The sequence below is a fragment of the Pongo pygmaeus genome, chromosome 1 (assembly GCF_028885625.2).
Source record: "Pongo pygmaeus isolate AG05252 chromosome 1, NHGRI_mPonPyg2-v2.0_pri, whole genome shotgun sequence".
Classification (NCBI taxonomy): Eukaryota; Metazoa; Chordata; class Mammalia; order Primates; family Hominidae; genus Pongo; species Pongo pygmaeus.
Window position 1 is genome coordinate 195,085,651 of NC_072373.2, and position 20,320 is coordinate 195,105,970.

General features: G+C 40.8%; 1 protein-coding gene across 2 annotated transcripts in view; it reads left to right on the forward strand.

Annotated features, from left to right (window-relative positions):
- Window positions 1-6,594: 6,594 nt before the first annotated feature.
- PSMB2 (proteasome 20S subunit beta 2) overlaps window positions 6,595-20,320 on the forward strand; it is a 38,343-nt gene continuing 24,617 nt past the window's right edge. Inside the window, exons 1-3 of one of the 2 annotated variants that reach the window (XM_054496253.2) lie at window positions 6,595-6,828; window positions 11,595-11,717; window positions 16,676-16,746. In XM_054496253.2, the coding sequence (XP_054352228.1) occupies window positions 6,738-6,828; window positions 11,595-11,717; window positions 16,676-16,746 (285 nt within the window). In that variant the 5' untranslated portion in view covers window positions 6,595-6,737. The remainder of the gene's footprint in view (window positions 6,829-11,594; window positions 11,718-16,675; window positions 16,747-20,320) is intronic. The other variant, XM_054496274.2, reaches the window with a different exon arrangement.

The following is a 20,320-nucleotide window of genomic DNA, read 5'->3' on the forward strand; positions in this document are numbered from 1 at the left end:
TAAAACTGTTATGAACATTTATGTACAAGAGTTGGGTATCTAGTAGACAGCATATAGTTGGGTCTTCCTTTTTCATTTTATCTGAAAATTTCTGCCATTCAATTGAGGTGTTTGGACCATTTATATTTATGTGATTACTGATATCATTGGATTTAAATCTACCATCTTGCTATTTGTTTTCTATTTTTTTTTTTTTTTTTGAGACGGAGCCTCGCTCTGTTGCCCAGGCTGAGTGCAGTGGCATGATCTCAGCTCACTGCAACCTCCGCCTCCCAGGTTCACGCCATTCTCCTGCCTCAGCCTTTCCCAGTAGCTGGGACTACAGGCACCCGCCACCACGCCCAGCTAATTTTTTGTATTTTTAGTAGAGACGGGGTTTCACCATGTTAGCCAGGATGGTCTCGATCTCTCGACCTCGTGATCCACCCGCCTCGGCCTCCCAAAGTGCTGGGATTATAGGCATGAGTCACCGAGTCCGGCCACTATTTGTTTTCTATTTGTCTCTTATGCTTTTTCTTTTCTTCCTTTTTTGTCATCTTTTGGATTGAGTATATTATTCCATTTTGTTTTCTGTTAACACATTAGCTATAACCCTTTGTAGTATTATTTTAGTATGTTTGGGGTTTATTGCATACATCTTTTACTGACTACCTTCAAGTAATGTTATACTACTTTATGTACTGTATGAGAACTTTATAGCAGTTGTATTCCAATTCCTCCCCTCCTGGCCTTTGTGCTTTTGTTATTGTACATTTTACTTCTAAATACATTATAAATCCTACAATATATTTTGTTTTGTTTTGTTTTGTTTTGAGATAGAGTCTCACTCTGTTGCCCAGGCTGGAGTGCAGTGGCCCAATCTTCGGCTCACTGAAAGCTCCGCTTCCCGGGTTCACGCCATTCTTCTGCCTCAGCCTCCCGTGTAGTTGGGACTACAGGCGCCAGCCACCACGCCCTGCTAATTTTTTGTATTTTTAGTAGAGATGGGGTTTCACCATGTTAGCCAGGATGGTCTTGATCTCCTGACCTTGTGATCCACCTGCCTCGGCCTCCCAAAGTGCTGGGAATACAGGTGTGAGCCACGGCGCCTGGCCTCGCCTGGCTAATTTCTTTTTGTGTTTATGGTAGAGACGGTGTTTTACCATATTAGCCAGGATAGTCTCGATCTTCTGACCTTGTGATCTGCCCGCATCAGCCTCCCAAAGTGCTGGGATTACAGGCGTGAGCCACTACGCCCAACCTACAATATGTTATTTTTGCTTTAAACAATTCTCTTAAAGACATACAAATCTCTCTCTCTCTCTCCCCCTCCCTCGTTCCCTGCTCCCCCTTCATTCTAAACAGAGTCTTGCTCTGTCGCCAATGCTAGAGTACAGTAGCACAATCCTAGCTCACTGTAACCTCAAACCTCCTGCCTCAGCCTCCCTTCAAGTAGTAGTAGCTAGGCATACACCACACCAGGTTAATTTTTTTCTTTTTTTAGAGGTGTGATCTTGCTATGTTCCAGGCTGGTCTTGAACTCCTGGCCTCAAGCAATCCTTCTGCCTTGGCCTCCCCAAGTGGTGGTATTACAGTTGTGAGCCACTGTGCCCAGCCTTCATTTTCTTTCTTTAATGAATCAATGGCACTTAGCAATAGCCACCCAATTCTTTGGTCCAGACAATTACTGTTTTTCTCATACTTCTCAAGCGTCCAAGAGTTTTCCAGCTACTACATCCCTTTTCACCACAACCCATCCCAGTTAAACACAGGTGAAAGTCTGAGCTTTCACCTGCTGTAGCACTGTTACAGGAGGTTGGGAACTATCAATATTTTTTCTACTGCCAGCGTTGGTGTCCTCTTCATCCTCTAGCTGGTGAGTGAACTCACTCCAGAATCCCTTGGAGACTGCTTTCTAGGATGACTTCTGATGCCAAATGTTTTTTAGTTTGAGTTCCCTAGAAGTGAACCAAAATGAGGGTGCTAGTTCAAGTCATTAACTGGGGAAGTATTCTCATGAGAAGCAGAGTTAGGAAGCAAGATAGGGTAGGGGGAAAAAGCTAAGCACAAACTTGGTCTTGGCTGGAGACCAGCTTTAGACTGATCCCACAGGGAGACTCGGGAGGACAAACTGTATCCCACTTAAATTCAGGGAACTGATTTTTTATCCCTGTGCCAGTCAATCAGTCAATCACTGGCAAGGAGTGGGTACTGGCAAACAGCCTCCTATGCAAGGGGGACTCCTATGTGGCTGAGGGAAATTCTCTGAAGAAAAGGGTAGTTGTGAGTTGTTATCAACCAACATCTATAACAGCTGGGAAATGGGTGCCCAGGTAGGTAAAGGGAGTATGGGCAGGGCATCAACAGTATGCAGTACACTAACTGTCCTGAATGTTTAGGGATGTGCCTCTGATCTCCAGTCTACACTTGTCCCAATCCTATTGTCTAAGCTCACAGGGTATTTGAGGGTGAGCTACACTGATGCTTTTATCTCAAGCTTGGGCTTGGGAGTCTTGGTAAGGTTGGTAGCTTCCACATTATGGCCATGTTCCCCAACACTGCAGTCATTCTTCATCACAGTTCTGCCAAACTCGTGCAGAATATGGTTCCTTATACTCATGGAACCAAACAGACCTGCATCTTTGTCCCATCTCAAGGGAAACACAAAGCAAACCTCTCTTCTGAATGCCTCTTTTATAAATAAGAAAATTGAGGCTCAGGGAGGCTAAACGAATTTTGCAACAAGGCTGAAAAAGGTAAAGCTGGGACCACACTTAGGTGTTAACTTACAGGCCTTCCACTATATCAGGGAGGCAGACTATGGTCCATGAGCCAAGCCCATCTTCCCCCTTCCCCTACCTGTTTTTTAAGCAAAGTTTTATTGGAACACAGCCATGCTCTCTTGTTTATGTATTGTCTATGGCTGCTTTCCCACTATAATGGCAGTTGTTAGTTGTTAGTAGTTGTTACAGAGAAAGTATGACCTGCAAAGCCAAAAATATTTACTATCTGTAAATATTTTGGCTACATTATGCTACTTCTGTGAACCTCCACAGACTTCTAATTCTAAGACTCAGTTATTCTAAGACTTTCGTTGGAGGAGAATGACACAGCACAAGGTAGGTCTTGAAAACCTACTTTCTTCTATACTAACAAGAAATGAGGGCAGCTATAGTGCTACTTAGCTAAAGGAGATTTCAAAAAGTCCTAGGGAGAGCTGGGTGTGGTGTCATGTGACTGTAGTGCAGCTACTTGGGAGGCTGAGGCAGGAGGATCACTTGAACCCAGGATTTTGTCTAAAAAAAAAATAAAAATAAAAAAGCCTGGAAAGAAAGAAGGATGAATCAGCTTAAAAGATAGTCCTTAAAAATAATAATAAAAATACTGCGGATCTTCCAATTCAGAAATCTGCAGCGTTTGTGAATGAATGAATATTGGTATGTACAAAGGAAAAGTCTGGAAGGATACAGACATTCAGTGGGTGGTTACCTTTGGTGGAAGGAAAGAAGGTATTTAACTCTTTATTTCTTCTATATTGTTTGCATATGTGTGTATATATAGTATAACTATGTACTTTTTGCAATTAAAAAAACACACAAACACACACAATGAGAACGAGAGAGAGAGAGACCTACCCCCTCCAAGTGGTATTTAAGAAAAGAATCTTTCGAGAATGATGGATGCAGCCGTGTTCATAGTGGATGGTTGACTTAATGACCTCACTTGCCCCTGGCATCCATCCCATGATTGATAGGCTGCCTCAAACTCCTCAGGCTCTGTGTTCCTTTATGAGCAGGGAGCTGGAAGAAACATTCAGAATAAAGTAAGTATTACAATTTCTGCAGAGGCAAACGAATTGCATAGTTGTGTTTGGAGATACAACTGCAACTCGTTTCCCATTTCTCAATAAGCTAGTATGAAGACTCAGTTGTGGATGTCAGAAACCCAATCAAGAAATATTTCACCTTTTTTTCAGAATTGCTTCAAGATATAAAGGGATGGCTGGTTTTTTTTTTTCTATTAGAAAAAATACAAATAATACATGAACATTGTAAAACATTCAAACAATACTCGTGTATAAAATAAAAAGTGAAAGTTCTCCCTTCAAATTACACTCACCAGGGTAATAATTGCAAATAATTTGACACTAGAATACCTGTAAATACCTATTTACAGGTATTTCCATTCATATTCAAATATTCATCGTTAAACAAAATGGCATCAGGCTACATATAAAAAAGCATTTTTACTTTCACTTAATGCATCTTGGGCCATGGAATATATAGGTATATTTAGATTCATCTCATTCTTTTTATGGGTGCACAATATTCCACTGTGTCTGTACTACATTTTTTTTTTTTGAGACAGAGTTTTGCCCTTGTTGCCCAAGCTGGAGTGCAGTGGCACGATCTCAGCTCACTGTAACCTCTGCCTCCCAGGTTCAAGCGATTCTCCTGCCTCAGCCTCCCGAGTGGCTGGGATTACAGGCGCCTGCCACCTCGCCCGGCTAATTTTTTGTATTTAGTAGAGACCAGGTTTCACCATGTTGGTCAGGCTGGTCTTGAACTCACCTCACGTGATCCACCTACCTTGGCCTCCCAAAGTGATGGGATTACAGGTATGAGCCACCACACCCGGCCCAACAATGTCTCCACTTTTAGGCATGAGCCACCACACCCGGCCCAACAATGTCTCCACTTTTAGACACATAAGTTGGTCCTCTTTTGTGCTGTAGTGCTGCAACACTAAATATCTCTCTCTTTTTTTTTTTTTTTGAGACAGAGTCTTGCTCTGTTGCCCAGGCTGGAGTGTAGTGGTGTGATCTTGGCTCACTGCAACCTCTGCCTCCTGGGTTCAAGCGATTCTCTTGCCTCGGCCTCCCCAGTAGCTGGGATTACAGGTGTCGCACCACCACGCCCAGCTAATTTTGATATTTTTAGTAGAGACGGGGTTTCACCCTGTTGGCCAGGCTGGTCTCGAACTCCTGAACTCGTGATCCGCCCGTCTTGGCCTCCAAAAGTGCTAGGATTACTGGCGTGAACCACTGCGCCTGGCAACACTGAGTATCTCTGTACACAAATATTTGGACTGTGTACAAACATTTCTTTTGGACATATTCAAAAGGTTATGCATATTTAATTTTAACAGATATTAAAATTGTTCTCTATAAAAAGGTTGTACATCTTAGAACCTTACCGCCAATTTATACTCTCATTGTTTCTTATTTCCCATTTTCCTAATTACCATCAAGGTTGAGGATCTTTTCATGTTTATTGGCCATTCGTGTTGCTTCTTTTGTGAATTGTTTTTCTTAGTCTTTGGTCTTTTTTTATTTTTTATTTTGAGATGGAGTCTCTCTGTTGCACAGGCTGGAGTGCAGTGGCGCTATCTCGGCTCACTGCAATCTCCGCCTCCTAGGTTCAAGTAATTCTCCTGCTTCAGCCTCCCGAGTAGTACAGGCGCCTGCCACCATGCCCAGCTAATTTTTTGTATTTTTAGTAGGGACGGGGTTTCACTATATTGTTCTCGAACTCCTGACCTCTTGATCCGCCCGCCTCGGCCTCCCAAAGTGCTGGGACTACAGGCGTGAGCCCCCGTGCCCTGCCGGCTCTTTTAAAAATGATATTGTATCACCCGCCCCCCCCCCATTGGTTTGTAGGAATATCTTTTAAGTTATAGATATTAACTTTTTCCTTTCTTCTGTCTGTCCATAAGGTTCAAAATAGTAACTATTTCTACAATTGAAACATCCCCAATTTACATGTACTGTTGAGCATGACAATGACTTTCACCACATAGAGACTTGTAATTTTATGTAGTCAAATCTGTCAACTCTTTTCTCATATTGCTTCTGGGTTCCCTGTCAAGCTTAGAAACACATCTCTTCCAAAAATTACAGAAATATTTTTCTACTTTTTCTTCCATGTTTATATCTTTTTTTTTTTTTTTTTTTTTTTTTGAGACGGAGTTTCGCTTTTGTTGCCCAGGCTGGAGTGCAATGGCGCGATCTCAGCTCACCGCAACCTCCGCCTCCAGGGATCAAGCGATTCTCTGTCTCAGCCTCCAGAGTAGCTGGGATTACAGGCATGTGCCACCACGCCCCGCTAATTTTGTATTTTTAGTAGAGACGGGGTTTTTCCATGTTGGTCAGGCTGGTCTCGAACTCCCGAGCTCAGGTGATCCGCCCGCCTTGGCCTCCCAAAGTGCTGAGATTACAGGCGTGAACCACTGCGCCCGGCTATGCTTACATCTTTAATCCAACCATATACTATTTTTGTGAAGGATGGAAGTAACGCTCCCCTCAAGTTAATTTTTCTCCAATCTGGCTTGCAGGAAAGGGGTTTCTGGGGAGATTTTACCGAGCAACGTAGGGAAACGGCTGCCTGGCGACCTACCCCTTTTTGACACCCACATGTGCTCGGCACCTTACATACACTGCGTGATTTTATCCTAAAGCGACTTTTAAAATCCCAGTGTGTAGCCAGAGAAACTGGGCGTCACATAAGGTAAGTGACCTGCACAGCCGTCACCGGAGGAGACCGGTACGATCCCAGAGACAAGCACTGAGCGTAAGGCACCCGGCGCCGCGCCCGCTTTGCAACCTCTCGCGACAGTTGTACGTCATCCGAGAGCGCCGTGGAAGTCGTGCTGTAGGCGTCGAGCCAATCTTCGCTCTGTGGTGCTGTCTCACCGGTGAGACCTGGAAGCGGCCGAGTCTCGCGCTGTGTCGGACCTGCAGCCCCTGGCCTTCCGCCACCATGGAGTACCTCATCGGTATCCAAGGCCCCGACTATGTTCTTGTCGCCTCCGACCGGGTGGCCGCCAGCAATATTGTCCAGATGAAGGACGGTGAGAGGAAGCAGGGGAGGCCCGGCCAGGCCTGGGATGTAGGAGCGGCCAGAAGGAGTTTGTCGGGAGTTGAATAAGTACCAGGGAGGATCTGAGAGATGGAAGCCGGCCTGCCCTGCCCGTACTTATTTTATTTATTTATTTATTTATTTATTTAGTCGAGATGGGGTTTCGCTCTTGTTGCCCAGGCCGGAGTGCAATGGCGCGATCTCGGCTCAGCACAACCTCTGTCTCCCGGGTTCAAGCGATTCTCGTGCCTCAGCCTCCCGAGTAGCTGGGACTACAGACATGCGCCACCACCCCTGGCTAATTTTTGTATTATTAGTAGAGATGTGGGTTTCTCCATATTGGTCAGGCTGGTCTCGAACTCCCGACCTCAGGAGATCGGCCCGTCTCGGCCTTCCAAAGTGCTGGGATTACAGGCGAAACAGGCAGACAGGTCTGGGACCTTGGCATTTGCTCCTCCAGGGCTCCTGGGTCAGTGCTCTGCTCTGGTCTTCGCTAAATGCTTCTTGCTTGGTGAGAGTTGCCTAAAGGGAATCAGTTTATAAATGTTTAAGCGCCTCCCCAGAACCTGGTTCTCTAGATCCCCAAATCTCTGATAAGTTTCCTGGTGTCGCTAGTAATGAGGTTAGTTTATTGGCGGCATAAGGTGGGATCCTGGGGAGAGTGAGACTGTGGGACCAGAAGCTTGGCATTTTCCTTCTTCCCGTGGCTCCCGATTCTTCTTTTCCAGTTTTCCAGAGCAATGGCTGCCAGGTTTTCCTTATATTTAAGTAGTTAATGAAGTTAAGACTGGATCCCTGTCATTTATTTGCCTTATGAGTTTGTATAAGTTATTTCGCAGTGCCCAGATTTCCTCATCTTTAAGATTAGCAATACCAAATTCACAAACTTGTCGGGAGGATTGAGTAAATGAGTTATGTGTAAATCCTTAGCACTAGGCAGGTACTTAATAATACTAAGTGTATGTAGATGCCCAAACATATTTGTCAAATGAACATTAAGTCATCTGAACCGAAGCTTAATACTTTTTCAACAGTAGCACGTCTTTGATCAGTTAAGGAAAACAAACTTAGATTCTGCAGAAAAACAACCAAAATCTTCTTAAAATTATGTATTGAGTAATTTACTATAGAGAGACAGTGTATATAGTATAGTATAGTATAGTATAGTACAGTATAGTATAGTATATTATAGTACAGTACAGTATAGTATAGTACTTAGGGGCAAAATATCTGGACTCACTGCATAGGTTGAACCCAGGTTCTGCCACTGGTGACCTTAAGCAAATTTCTCTAACTCCGTGCCCTAGAGCTAACATCTATAAGGTGGTAATGTAATAGCACCTATCTCAAAAGGTTAATGAATTAATGTAAATCACTTAACATAGTACCTCATACTTTATGAAATTCTATGATTAGTTTGTAGAAGTTTTGTTTGTAAGCCAGTCCTTCCAAAGGAGTGAATTTATTCTGAGAGTAAATTTGTCCATTATTTTGAATACTAAGGTCTTTGACAAGCAAGTGATTTTAGCATTAAGTCATGTCTAGATAGAACAATCATCATTACCTTTACAGGTCTTTTGTTTCATCCCAATAATGTATGTGAAATCACATTGAAAAGTAGAATGTGCTTTAAGCCTACTTATGTACACAGTACTTTTTGTCATTACAGAGGATGCAGTATATTACTTATAACCCATAGAAGAGTCCAAGACATTAAGAAAACAAGGAAATAAATGCTGCAAGATGATTTTATATAATAAAAGAAGTATTACTAGTTAGTAGTAGGTTGGTTTTTAAATTAATGAGTTCAAGAGCAAATCCTAAGAGTAATAAAAGAAAGATAACTATGGTATGGGAGAAAGATGAATTTGAGTTAGTTCTTGAAAAATAATTGGAAATAATTGCACTCCGCACATTCCAATTTTCCCTATAGTCTTTTCTGGTATAAAAAAATTTATAATAGAAATTTTAGTATTGTATGATGACTTTTTTATTTATTTAATTTATTTATTTTTGAGACAGAGTCTTGCTTTGTCACCCAGGCTGGAGTGCAATGGAGTGATCTCGGCTCACTGCAACCTCCACCTCCTGGATTCAAGCGATTCTCCTGCCTCGGCCTTCCGAGTAGCTGGGATTACAGGCGCCCATCACCATGCCCAGCTAATTTTTTTATTTTTAGTAGAAACGGGGTTTCACCGGGTTGGCCAGGCTGGCCTCAAACTCCTGACCTCAGGTGATCCACCTGCCTCGGCCTCCCAGAGTGCTGGGATTACAGGCATGAGCCACCGCACCCAGCCGTATGATGACTTTTTTCTAATCATTCATTTCACGATGGAGCTTGTTTAGAGTAGGCAACAATGCTGAAAAAAATAGTAACCTTTTGGGACTCCTTTCTCCAAGTATAAAATGATAATACAACTTCCAATCAATTGTCCAGTATGTCACTTTGTAAAAACATTTTGATACTATGGAGTAGACATTTGCTGAGGATTGCCACCTTATTAAGTGGTACAACTTTTGGTTTGCTTATATGCCGCATTTCATGTCTCTTTTCTCTTGGCCTATGTAGAATTGCTTTTAAGTTACTCGGAGTACTCCAGCCCACACAGAATTCTCTCTTTTCTGAATTCCTATAGCATGTATAATCCAAACTACATTATCTAACACTGAGTATCATAATATTGGACATGTGTAGAATTCATTAGTTTTTCTCACTTGTGAGTTAGACAGGGGTAAGTCATATTATTAACATTTCACACATTTGGAAATAACATTTCACACATCTGGAAACTGGGGCTTAGAGAGGACAAGTAATTTGCCGAAGTTCAGAGTGCCAAGTCCACATCATAACCAAGGTCACTTGGATTCTAGTTCAGTTGGTTTTCCACAGTATGACGTGCTAATGTTCATTTTGTTGGCCATTTGTTTCATGTATGTGGATCTTGTAAGTTCCTTGTCGAGAATCAGAAATTCCCCAGAGCTACACAGGCAGTTTCCTGTACAACTCAGGGGTCTCTAAGTATCTATCTCTTGTGTTTTTATTAAATATGTTGCCCTCTGCTACTCATTGGACATATTCAGTGTTTAAAAAACATTTTTGGCCTTGTATTAAGCTAATTTTAAAGTTGAACAGGTTACTGCCTAGAATTTTAGCCTTTCTTCTAAGTGTGACATAAGTTCTTTGTAAACAAGCTCCCTCTTCAAATAAAAATAGCTTTTTTCTTATTATAAAAATAGTGTGAACTTATTGAATAATGTTTTCTTATAAAAGTGAGGCATGTTAAGTATAGAAGTTTTAGGAAATACCAACAAGCAAAAAGAAGGAAACGGAAACTGCCCATACTCTTACCACTGGCAAGCACTTAGAATATACCCTTCTGCTCCTTTTTCTTTGCATAGATAATATAAGTGAATGTTTTTCTTTTATTAACAAGTTTGCAAACTAACAATCTTTAAATCTAGCCTGTATAACAAATAAAAGTGTGTTTGTTTAGGAGTTTTGAGGCAGTTTGATACTATCTACAGGTGCATTTTGTGTGTTTTTTCCCTCCAAGTCTAAGAAGCCATATTACTGGTATCTACAACTCTGAAACACTTGTAAAGTATTTGACAGTAGCATTTTGTTCTTTAAATCCTATTAAAGGATTTTGACATTTCAGAAGCTTTCAAACAGGAAACGTGTCTCCCAGGGAAGATTATTCAGCACTATTTGAAAAATGAAAAGTGAAAGTGAGAGTGAGATAGGAAGATTTAGGCCTTTCTGAAGCTGCAGACTGAATGTGGAGTTTTCTTCCTTAGGCAATAACTGTAACCTGAATATTTATTTATCTGTCTAATCTGAGTGAGTCTGGTTCAGCTAGATAAGATTAGAGTATTAGGATTTTTGTGAGGTATTTTAAATAGCTTACTGTCAAAATATTCACTAGAATTTTTGCTTTGGCAATCATTTTAATTTTCCCTTTTTCTTTGGAAATGGAATTTGTTTACTTTTTAAAGTGATTAATATTCTCAGTTGATTTTCTATTCTTTCTTGAGATGGTTCCTTAATTTTAATTGTAGCACCAGTCCTTTTCATATATGCTTTTGTATGTGTATAAATATAATAACTAACATTTGTAGTTGTGGAAACATTTTAGGGCTTTGTTATCATGAGCCTAAAGATAATCGCCATTGGCTGGATTCCTTCAGTTTCTTCTGTTGTTCTGTTCCTTGCATTTCAAATGCCTTTAAGTGCTTTAAATTGTATTTTCAATTGGTAGCTTTCATGTATATTCTCCAACCGAAGTTGGCATTACACAATATGCTGATGGTTTAACATGAAGAGTGAAGAGATAAATTGATACTTTAGGGATTGGTTCCAGAACCCCTGCAGATACCCAAATCTATAGATGCTTAAAGTCCATTATATACATGGTATAGTATTTGCATATTACCTATGCAGATACTCCTGTGTACTTCAAATCATCTCTAGATTATTTATAATACTTAATATGACATAAATGCTATGTAAATAGTTGTTATACCATCTTGTTTAGGGAATATTGACAGAAAAAAAGTCAGTACATGTTCAGGATAGATGCAAGCATCCATTTTTTTTTTCTGAATAATTTTGATCCATAGTTTGTTGAATTGTGGATTCAGAATCCATGGATATGGAAGGCCAACTGTAGTAATTAATAAACCTGTTTATGGTTACATAAATAATGACGGTCAATTTCTATTAAGGCAGTTTCTAACACAGTTTTTTTCTTTGAGCAGATCATGACAAGATGTTTAAGATGAGTGAAAAGATATTACTCCTGTGTGTTGGAGAGGCTGGAGACACTGTACAGTTTGCAGAATATATTCAGAAAAACGTGCAACTTTATAAGATGCGAAATGGTGGGTAAGACTTAGAGTTTTGGTTGGCATATGAGTTTACTAGGGCTTCCATTACAAAAGTCACAGACTGGGTGGCTTAAACAACAGAAATGTATTTTCTCACAGTTCTAGATGTTAGAAGTCAAAAATTAAGGTATTGGCAGGGTTGATTTCTGAGGCCTCTCTCCTTGGCTTGCAGATGGCCATCTTCTCCCTGTGTCTTCACATGATTTTTCCCTTTGTACTGTATCCAGATTTCCTCTTCTAAGAATACCAGTCATATTGGATTAGGAACTCATTTTAATTTAATAACCTCTTAAGGATCCCTTCTCCAAATACAGTCACATTCTAAAGTACTAGGGATTAAGACTTCAACATATGAATTTTTGGTGGACAAAATTCAGCCTATAACAATTGGTTTGTCTTTAAATTTGAACTGAAAAATAATATTCTTTAAGACTTATGTGGTCATATTTTCTTTTTTTTTGAGACGGAGTCTCGCTCTGTTGCCCAGGCTGGAGTGCAGTGGCGCGATCTCTGCTTACTGCAACCTCCGCCTCCCAGGTTCAAGCGATTCTCCTGCCTCAGCCTCCTGAGTAGCTGGGACTACAGGCACGCACCACCACGCCCAGCTAATTTTTGTATTTTTAGTAGAGACAGTGTTTCACCACGTTGACCAGGATGGTCTCCATCTCTTGACCTTGTGATCTGCCCACCTCGGCCTCCCAAAGTGCTGGGATTACAGGTATGAGCCACCATGCCCAGCCCATATTTTCATTAGAGTTTTCTGTGTTTAAGAAGTTGTCTAGACCCTAAAGATTCTAATCCTTCATAAAAGATTTTCTACAAAAATCCTAGAGCAGAGAACTATTGTAACACTGATAGCTGATAGATAAAACTAACACCATCGGCCTGGTATGATGGCTCATGCCTGTAATCCCAGCAATTGGGGAGGCCAAGCTGGGAGGATCACTTGAGACCAGGAGTTTAAGACTAGCCTGAGCAATGTAGTGACACCTCATCTCTACAAAAAAAAAAAAATTTTTTTTTTTTTTTGAGATGGAGTTTCACTGTTGTTGTCCAGGCTGGAGTGCAATGGCACGATCTCAGCTCACTGCAACCTCTGCCTTCCAGGTTCAAGCGATCCTCCTGCCTCAGCCTCCCAAGTAGCTGGGATTACAGGCATATGCCACCACGCCTGGCTAATTTTGTATTTTTAGTAGAGACAGGGTTTCTCCATGTTGGTCAGGCTGGTCTCAAACTCCTGACCTTAGATGATCTGCCCACCTCGGCCTCCCAAAGTTCTAGGATTACAGGTGTGAGCCACCATGCCCGGCCTTCTACAAAAAAGTTTTCAAAAATTAGCTGAGTGTGGTGGCATGCACCTATAGCCCTAGCTACTCAGGAGGCTGAGGCAGGAAGATCGTTTGAGCCCAGGAGGTCGAGGCTGCAGTGAGTTATGATTGTGCCACTGCACTCTGGAAGGCAGCAAGACTCTGTCTCTAAAAAAAATTTTTTAAACCAACCAGAAAAAAAAAAAACCCAACACCATCTTGGAGGTAGGGATGGTAGTATCAGACTTTTTAAGTGTTAGATATTTCAGAGGATGTGGTTTGAGTTTAAAAGTATCTGAATCTGGCCAGGCACAGTGGCTAACACCTGTAATCCCAGCACTTTGAGAGGCTGAGATGGGAGGATCACTTGAGGTCAGGAGTTTGAAACCAGCCTAGGCAACAAAGCAAGACCCTGGCTCTATAAAAAATAAAAATATTTAGCTGGGTGCAGTGGTGCACACCCATAGTCCCAGCTACTCAGGAAGCTGAAGTGGGAAGATCGCTTGAGCCCAGGAGTTCAAGGTCTCAGTGAGCCATGATAGTGCCACGGCACTCCAGCCTCCTGGTGCGACAGAGTGAGACCCTGTCTCAAAACAAAGAAACAAAAAAATCTGAATCTCAGCGTCAAAAAACCTAAGTAAACCTTGGCTTTACTATTTTTTACGTGATAAGTCATTTATCTTCTCTGGGCCTTTATTTTCCTTATCTCTAAAATGAATTATAATACTAATGAATAGTACATATGAAAATGTTTTGTAAACTTAAAGCATTGTGTAACTAACTAGAAGTATTTACTGTGCCATAAAAGGGTTCTACCTTACTCTCTGGTAGGTTCCCTTCTGGAGAGATAATTAAGACTTTTGTGAAGTATTTTGTGAGCTCTCTCTGGGGCTAATGAACTCTTATCCACTGGGAAAGCCTCCCTAGCAAACGATACTAGCCACTAGAACTCTGATCCAGGAATGTTTGTAGTGGTGGTCTGGCAGAGAAAACCTTATTTCCACTTACTTCACAGTTCAATAACAACATTATACACTGCACTGGTATAATATGGAGCTATGAAGGAAGTTAATTTGAATATACTTGCATGTGTAAAATGACCAAAGATCTATTCACATAGTTTTTTGGGCAGTGGATTTAGCATTTGTATTCAATTCCATAAATACTTTCGAGGGCCTCTTCTATGGTAAGCATTCTGCTTAATACTTAAGAGAACTCAAAGATGAATAAGGCTTAGTGCTGACATTCAGGTACATAAAGTACATGGTACTTAGGTTTATGCAGGTTTAGAATATTTCAAGAATTCTGCTTTTTTTTCCAGTGGTTCCACTTTTTGCCTGCATAACAAATGAAGTATGTCAGTAATGCTTCTGAAGTCCAGTAGGTACTGTATGACTTCACTGGCTGTCCTGAGAGAGGGAGAAGAGTGAACAAGAGTAGCAAGTGTTGTTTGTTATTGGGTTTTAGGGTCTAAAGTCAGTGCACAGACAAAAACTGTATTTGGTTAAAATTGCCCTTAAAGACCCTTAAATTACCTGCCAAGTACAGTTTTGTGTATGTAACTCTATATAGTAATTCTTATATAAGTTAAAGAACTGAGCTAAAATAAGGGAAAGAAAGAGAAAATCTATATGCAGATAATCAGGCGTGACTTTTCTGCCTTTTGGATAACGGTCAGATCTTTAGTGTTGTTTAGGGGGTTAAGTAAAGAATTGAATAGTATTCCCACTTGTCCAGGTTCCTTCTTTTTTTTGTTTTTCTTTTTTGAGTCAGGGTCTTGTTCTGTTGCTTAGATTGGAGTACAGTGGTGCAGTCTCAGCCCACTGCAACTTCCAACTCCTGGGCGCAAGTGATTCTCGTGCCTCAGCCTCCTGAGTAGCTGGGATTACAGGCATGCACCGCCATGCCTGGCTAATTTTTTGTATTTCAAGTAGAGACAGAGTTTCGCTATGGTGGCCAGGCTGGTCTTAAACTCCTGTCCCCAAGTGATCCACCCACCTGGGCCTCCCAAAGTGTTCTGGGATTACAGGTGTGAGCCACTGTGCCTGGCCTCTTTTTTTTTTTTTTTAATTATTATTTTTGTTGTTGTTGTTGTTGTTGAGACAGGGTCTCACTTCTGTCACCTAGGCTGGAGTGCAGTGGCACAATCATGGCTCATTGCAGCCTTGACTTCCCAGGCTCAGGTGATCCTTCCACCTCAGCCTCCCAACTACCTGGGAAAACAGGTGTGCACCACCACCCCTGGCAAATTTTTATATTTTTAGTAGAGACAGGGTTTCATCATGTTGCCCAGAATGGTCTTAAACTCCTGGGCTCAAGTGATCTGCCTGCCTCAGCTTCCCAAAGTGCTGTGATTACAGGCATGAGCCACTGCGCCTGGCCAAGGGTTGCTTTCATTATGATTTAATATGCACTAATAGACTTGTGAGGATAAAGTACAGTAATACATGTGAAAACACTCAGCATAGACCCTGAAACATAGTTGCTGCTCAATAAATATTTGTTAGGATTTTAATCTGAATCTCTCCTAATTTGACAGTGGTATTTGAAATGTTGTAAGCAATTACTTAACCACACTGCTGTGTGTCTTTCCATACTGACATTTTCTGTGTGGGCCCACTGAGTTATGGATCATTGTTGTGCCTTTTGGCACTGGTCCCATTCTACAGGGGGATTAAGCTCCAAAGTGAATGCGTTATTACATGTGCACCTGATGCCATTCCTCTGGGTTGTACCTTTGTTGGTATGACACCTTTTATTTTTGAAGTTTTAACACTTGAGATACTCTATTTTTAAAAATATTGCAGAATGATGGAAATGTTCTTTTTCTGTGGCTTATACTTTTGAAAGTCATATTATACTTCTTAATTAAAATATTTTTTTAATAAACTATGACTCTGAGGTAGTCCTAACTTCTAGCCTCTCTTTTCCCAATATCCTTTTTGTTCCTATTTTCATTTTTTTAGAGACAGGGTCTTGCTCTGTCACCCATGCTGGAGTGCAGTGGCACAATCATAACTCACTGCGGCCTTGAACTTCTGGGGTCAATTGATCCTCTCCACTCAGCCTCCTGAGTAGCTGGGACTACAGGCATGTACCACCATGCCTAGAAATTTAAAAAAAAAAATTTTTTTTAGAGATGGGGTCTCACTATGTTGTCCAGGCTAGTCTCAAACTCCTGGGCTCAAGCGATCTTCCCACCTTGGTTTCCCACAGCTCTAGGATTACAGGCATGAGCCACTGTGACTGGCCCCCAATATCCTTTTTAAAATAAACTTTTAAAAGATTGGCATCTAAGACATCTTTCTTTTTTTTCACTTCCTGTGTATTCGTGCTCCTTTCCTTCTATGGCAGAAACCACAGTGTGTTGATGAATGAATAGTTTAAGCAAGGCTGCTAGAAGTTTCATTCCACTATAGAACTGGTTCTGTTTGTGGCCAAGAATTGCTGTCAGTACTAACCAGCTATTTCATAGCTGTTGCATGAGGAAAGGGACTAGAGTAGGATTGTACCCCTCAGTCTATGCTTTGTTTACTCTGAGTGTACAAAAGATGGTGGGCTTTAGGAACAGGGGTAGTGAATAATTTGGGGCACTGTTATTCCTTCTGCTTTACTTTAAGTATGACTCTTTATCTCTTCTACCAGGATATGAATTGTCTCCCACGGCAGCAGCTAACTTCACACGCCGAAACCTGGCTGACTGTCTTCGGAGTCGGGTAAGTAATATATCAGACATTGTTAGATAGAGCAGAAAAATCCTTTGTGCTTCTTTTATATTCTCATTATACATGAGTAGTATTTTTGCCCTTTTTTGGCCTTCCAGAACCCTTCCTGTTGCTACTTGTTCATTCTTAAGTCCAATGTCTTTGTGCACAGTTGTTATTAATAGGTACAGCCCAAAGGGCAAATATTCATTCCCAGAGAATTGGTTGGGACACACCAATATGAAGGCCTGTGACAACTTACCCTTTTTTTCCCCCTAAAAACTATTTTTTAGAGCAGTGTTAGGTTCACAGCAAAATTGAGAAGAAGTATAAAGATTTCCCACATTCCTTCTCACCCACATGTATAGCATTCCCCGTTATCAGCATCTTCCACCAGGGTGGTACATTGTCACAAATGATGAGCCTACATTGACAGTAATCACCCAGGTCCATAGTTTACATTAGGGTTTACTTTTGCTGTTGTGCATGTTATGGGTTTGGACAAATGTATAATGACATGTATCTACCATTACAGGATACAGAGTATTTTCACTGCCCTAAAAATCCTTTGTACTCTACTTATTCATCCTTCCCCATCCCCGCAACTCCTGACAACCACTCATCTTTTTACTTTTTCCATGGTTTTGCCTTTCCCGTCATGTCATATAGTTGGAATCATGGATTATGCAGCCTTTTCAGATTGGCTTCTTTTATTTGGTAATACACATTTAAGGTTACCCTATGTCTTTTCATGGCTTGATAGCTCATTTCTTTTTAACATGGAAAAATACTCCATTGTCTAGATATACTACAGGTTATTTATCCATTCACTGAAGGACATCTTGGTTGCTTCCAAGTTTTGGCAATATGAATAAAGCTACTGTACACATCCATGTGTGGGTTTTTGTTTGAACATAAGTTTTCTTTTTTTGCGTAAATACCAAGGAGTGTGATTGCTGGATCATATAGTAAGAGTACGTTTAGTTTTTTCAAAGTGTTTTTGTAGCAAACCATATTACTTAATACCTGTGACTGAAAGTCTCTATGTGTTAGTGAAAGTAGAACTTTGAAAATAATAATTCAGATTTTTTTAATTTTTATTTTTTTGAGATGGAGTTTCACTCTTGTTGGCCAAGCTAGAGTGCGATGGCGCAATCTTGGCTTACCGCAACCTCTGCCTCCTGGGTTCAAGTGATTCTCCTGCCTCCATTTCCCAAGTAGCTGGGATTACAGGCATGCGTCACCACGCCCGGCTAATTTTGTATTTTTAGTAGACACGAGGTTTCTCCATGTTGGTCAGGCTGTCAGGCTGGTCTCGAACTCCTGATCTCAGGTGATCTGCCCGCCTTGGCCTCCCAAAGTGCTGGGATTACAGGCGCGAGCCACCGCACCTGGCCAGTAATGTGGATTTTTATCTCGAGATTACTTATCTGTGTTTCTCTTTTTTTCTTTTCTTTTCTTTTTTTTTTTTTTTTTTTTTTGAGACAGGGTCTCACTCCAGTTGCCCAGGCTGGAGTGTAGTGGTGTGATCTTAGCTTACTGAAGCCTCAGCTTCCCGGGTTCAGGTGATTCTCCCACCTCAACCTCCCAAGTAGCTGGGACTACAGGTGTGCACCACCACATCTGGCTAATTTTTTGTATTTTTAGTGGAGGCAGGATTTCACCATGTGGCCCAGGCTGGTCTTGAACTCCTAGACTCAAGCGGTCTGCTGGCCTTGGCCTTTCAGAGTGCTGGGATTATAGGATTGAGCCACTGTACCTGGCGTACTTACCTGTGTTTTTCTATGACTTTTTCCCAAAGCATATAGCATTGTTCCTCTTTACTTATTCTAGCCTTGTTGCTATTCTAGAGCTGTCTCAATTTCATCGACAGCATGTTAAAAGATGCAACACTAAGTTAAGGATTGAATGCATTAAAGATTGTATAGGATGTGCTAGGAAAGTTCATATGGTTGCTAAAGGTGTGTGTTATTCCCTTCCCACAGGGACTAAATAGAGCCTTACCATGTGATCTCACCCCTGTGCCTGTTTACTCATCTATGAAATGGAGATAACTTCCTAACCCCACAGGAGTGCCAGGAAAATGAATGCTTGTAAATCATAATATTTAACATTCATATGACTTTTGCCCAAAGCATTTTGCTTAATAATTTAATCTACTCACTATTCCGCTGAGAAAGATAGTAGTTAATTCTCTATCACTGAGATGAAGTGAAAGGCATAAAGTGGCAAAGGGACTAGCTCCAGGTCACACAGCAGGTCAGACAAAGCTAAAATAATGGTGCCATAATTATTTGACTATTCTGCCTTTGGTTCTTCAGTAGTGTTTCTAGAACACTGATGCTATTCATATTTTTATTATGGTTTGAGTTTTCATCTGTACTTGCTTAAAATAACAAGTTACTTTTTTTAAAGTTACTTACTACAGATCTATAAAGCAGTTTATTTTCTAGTGCCTAATAATCTTGGACTGATAATTTCTCAATAAATAGTACCTCTCAGTGCTAGCTTTGACCAAGGGCTTGTACGATCTGAGGGATCATGAAGTTTGAAGAGAAGCTAGAAACGTGTAGGATTGAGAGGAGGAGGCAAATTTACATACATTGTTTTGACCTGGGTGAAAGATCAGTAGTCTTTTCTTAAAAAAAAAAAAAATATATATATATATATATATGTATATATATATTTATTTATTTATTTATTTTTCTCTTCCAAGAAAGTCATTGTCACCAAGTGGTCTTTTCTTCACTCCTCCTTGAGAAAGGAAAATGGGTCAGATATTAGTTTTTCTGTCACCCAGAAGTTCCTGTGGTGTTCAGCATTTTATGGCTTGCCATGTACAATGTTCCTCTGACTTATCAGGCAGAACCGGAGTAAGAATTCCAGCTTTGGGCACAATAAATACTGTGTCATAAATATCACAGACATTAAGTGAATTAAGCTCCTTTTTGGAATTGAGATAAGAATGGCAGTATGCTTCATGCAAATGCGGTGAATCTGGTTTAATCTTCTCCTAGCAGAAATGTTTGATGTCTTAACAAACATCCCTTGTAGACAGTGACATGGGGCTCTGGTAAATATTGACTACCTCTGCCTGAGCTTTTCCAGTAGGTCCAATCTCTGTTCCCCCATCTCCTTATCAAAATAGATTCTTAGTTCTAAAATATGAATTTATATTTTAGTCATTTTATTCTGTGAAGAGAGATGATAGTTTGTCAGTGTTCCTAATAAGTGCAAAGTCACCAAATTTAGTATATTTACATGGTCACACCAGTTGGCAGATGTGACCCATTTTGGGTCAGCCAGTTACCATGTATAACTTCTGTGTCTGTAGCTCAAATTGTTTGATTTCTAATTTGCTCTGTGTATGTGTGGTGGTTTGGTTGGGAGGACATTTACTACCACTGAGTATATAACGAATCTTACATAAACTGGTTCATTAAAATGTAGGCAATTTAGCACTTAGGTTAAGAGCATAGTCTCTGGAATTGGACTACCTGGGTTTGAATATTTGCTTACTGACTTACTAGCTGGATGTCTTTGGACAAATTCTAAGCTTAATTTCCTTATTTACCAATTTCAAAAA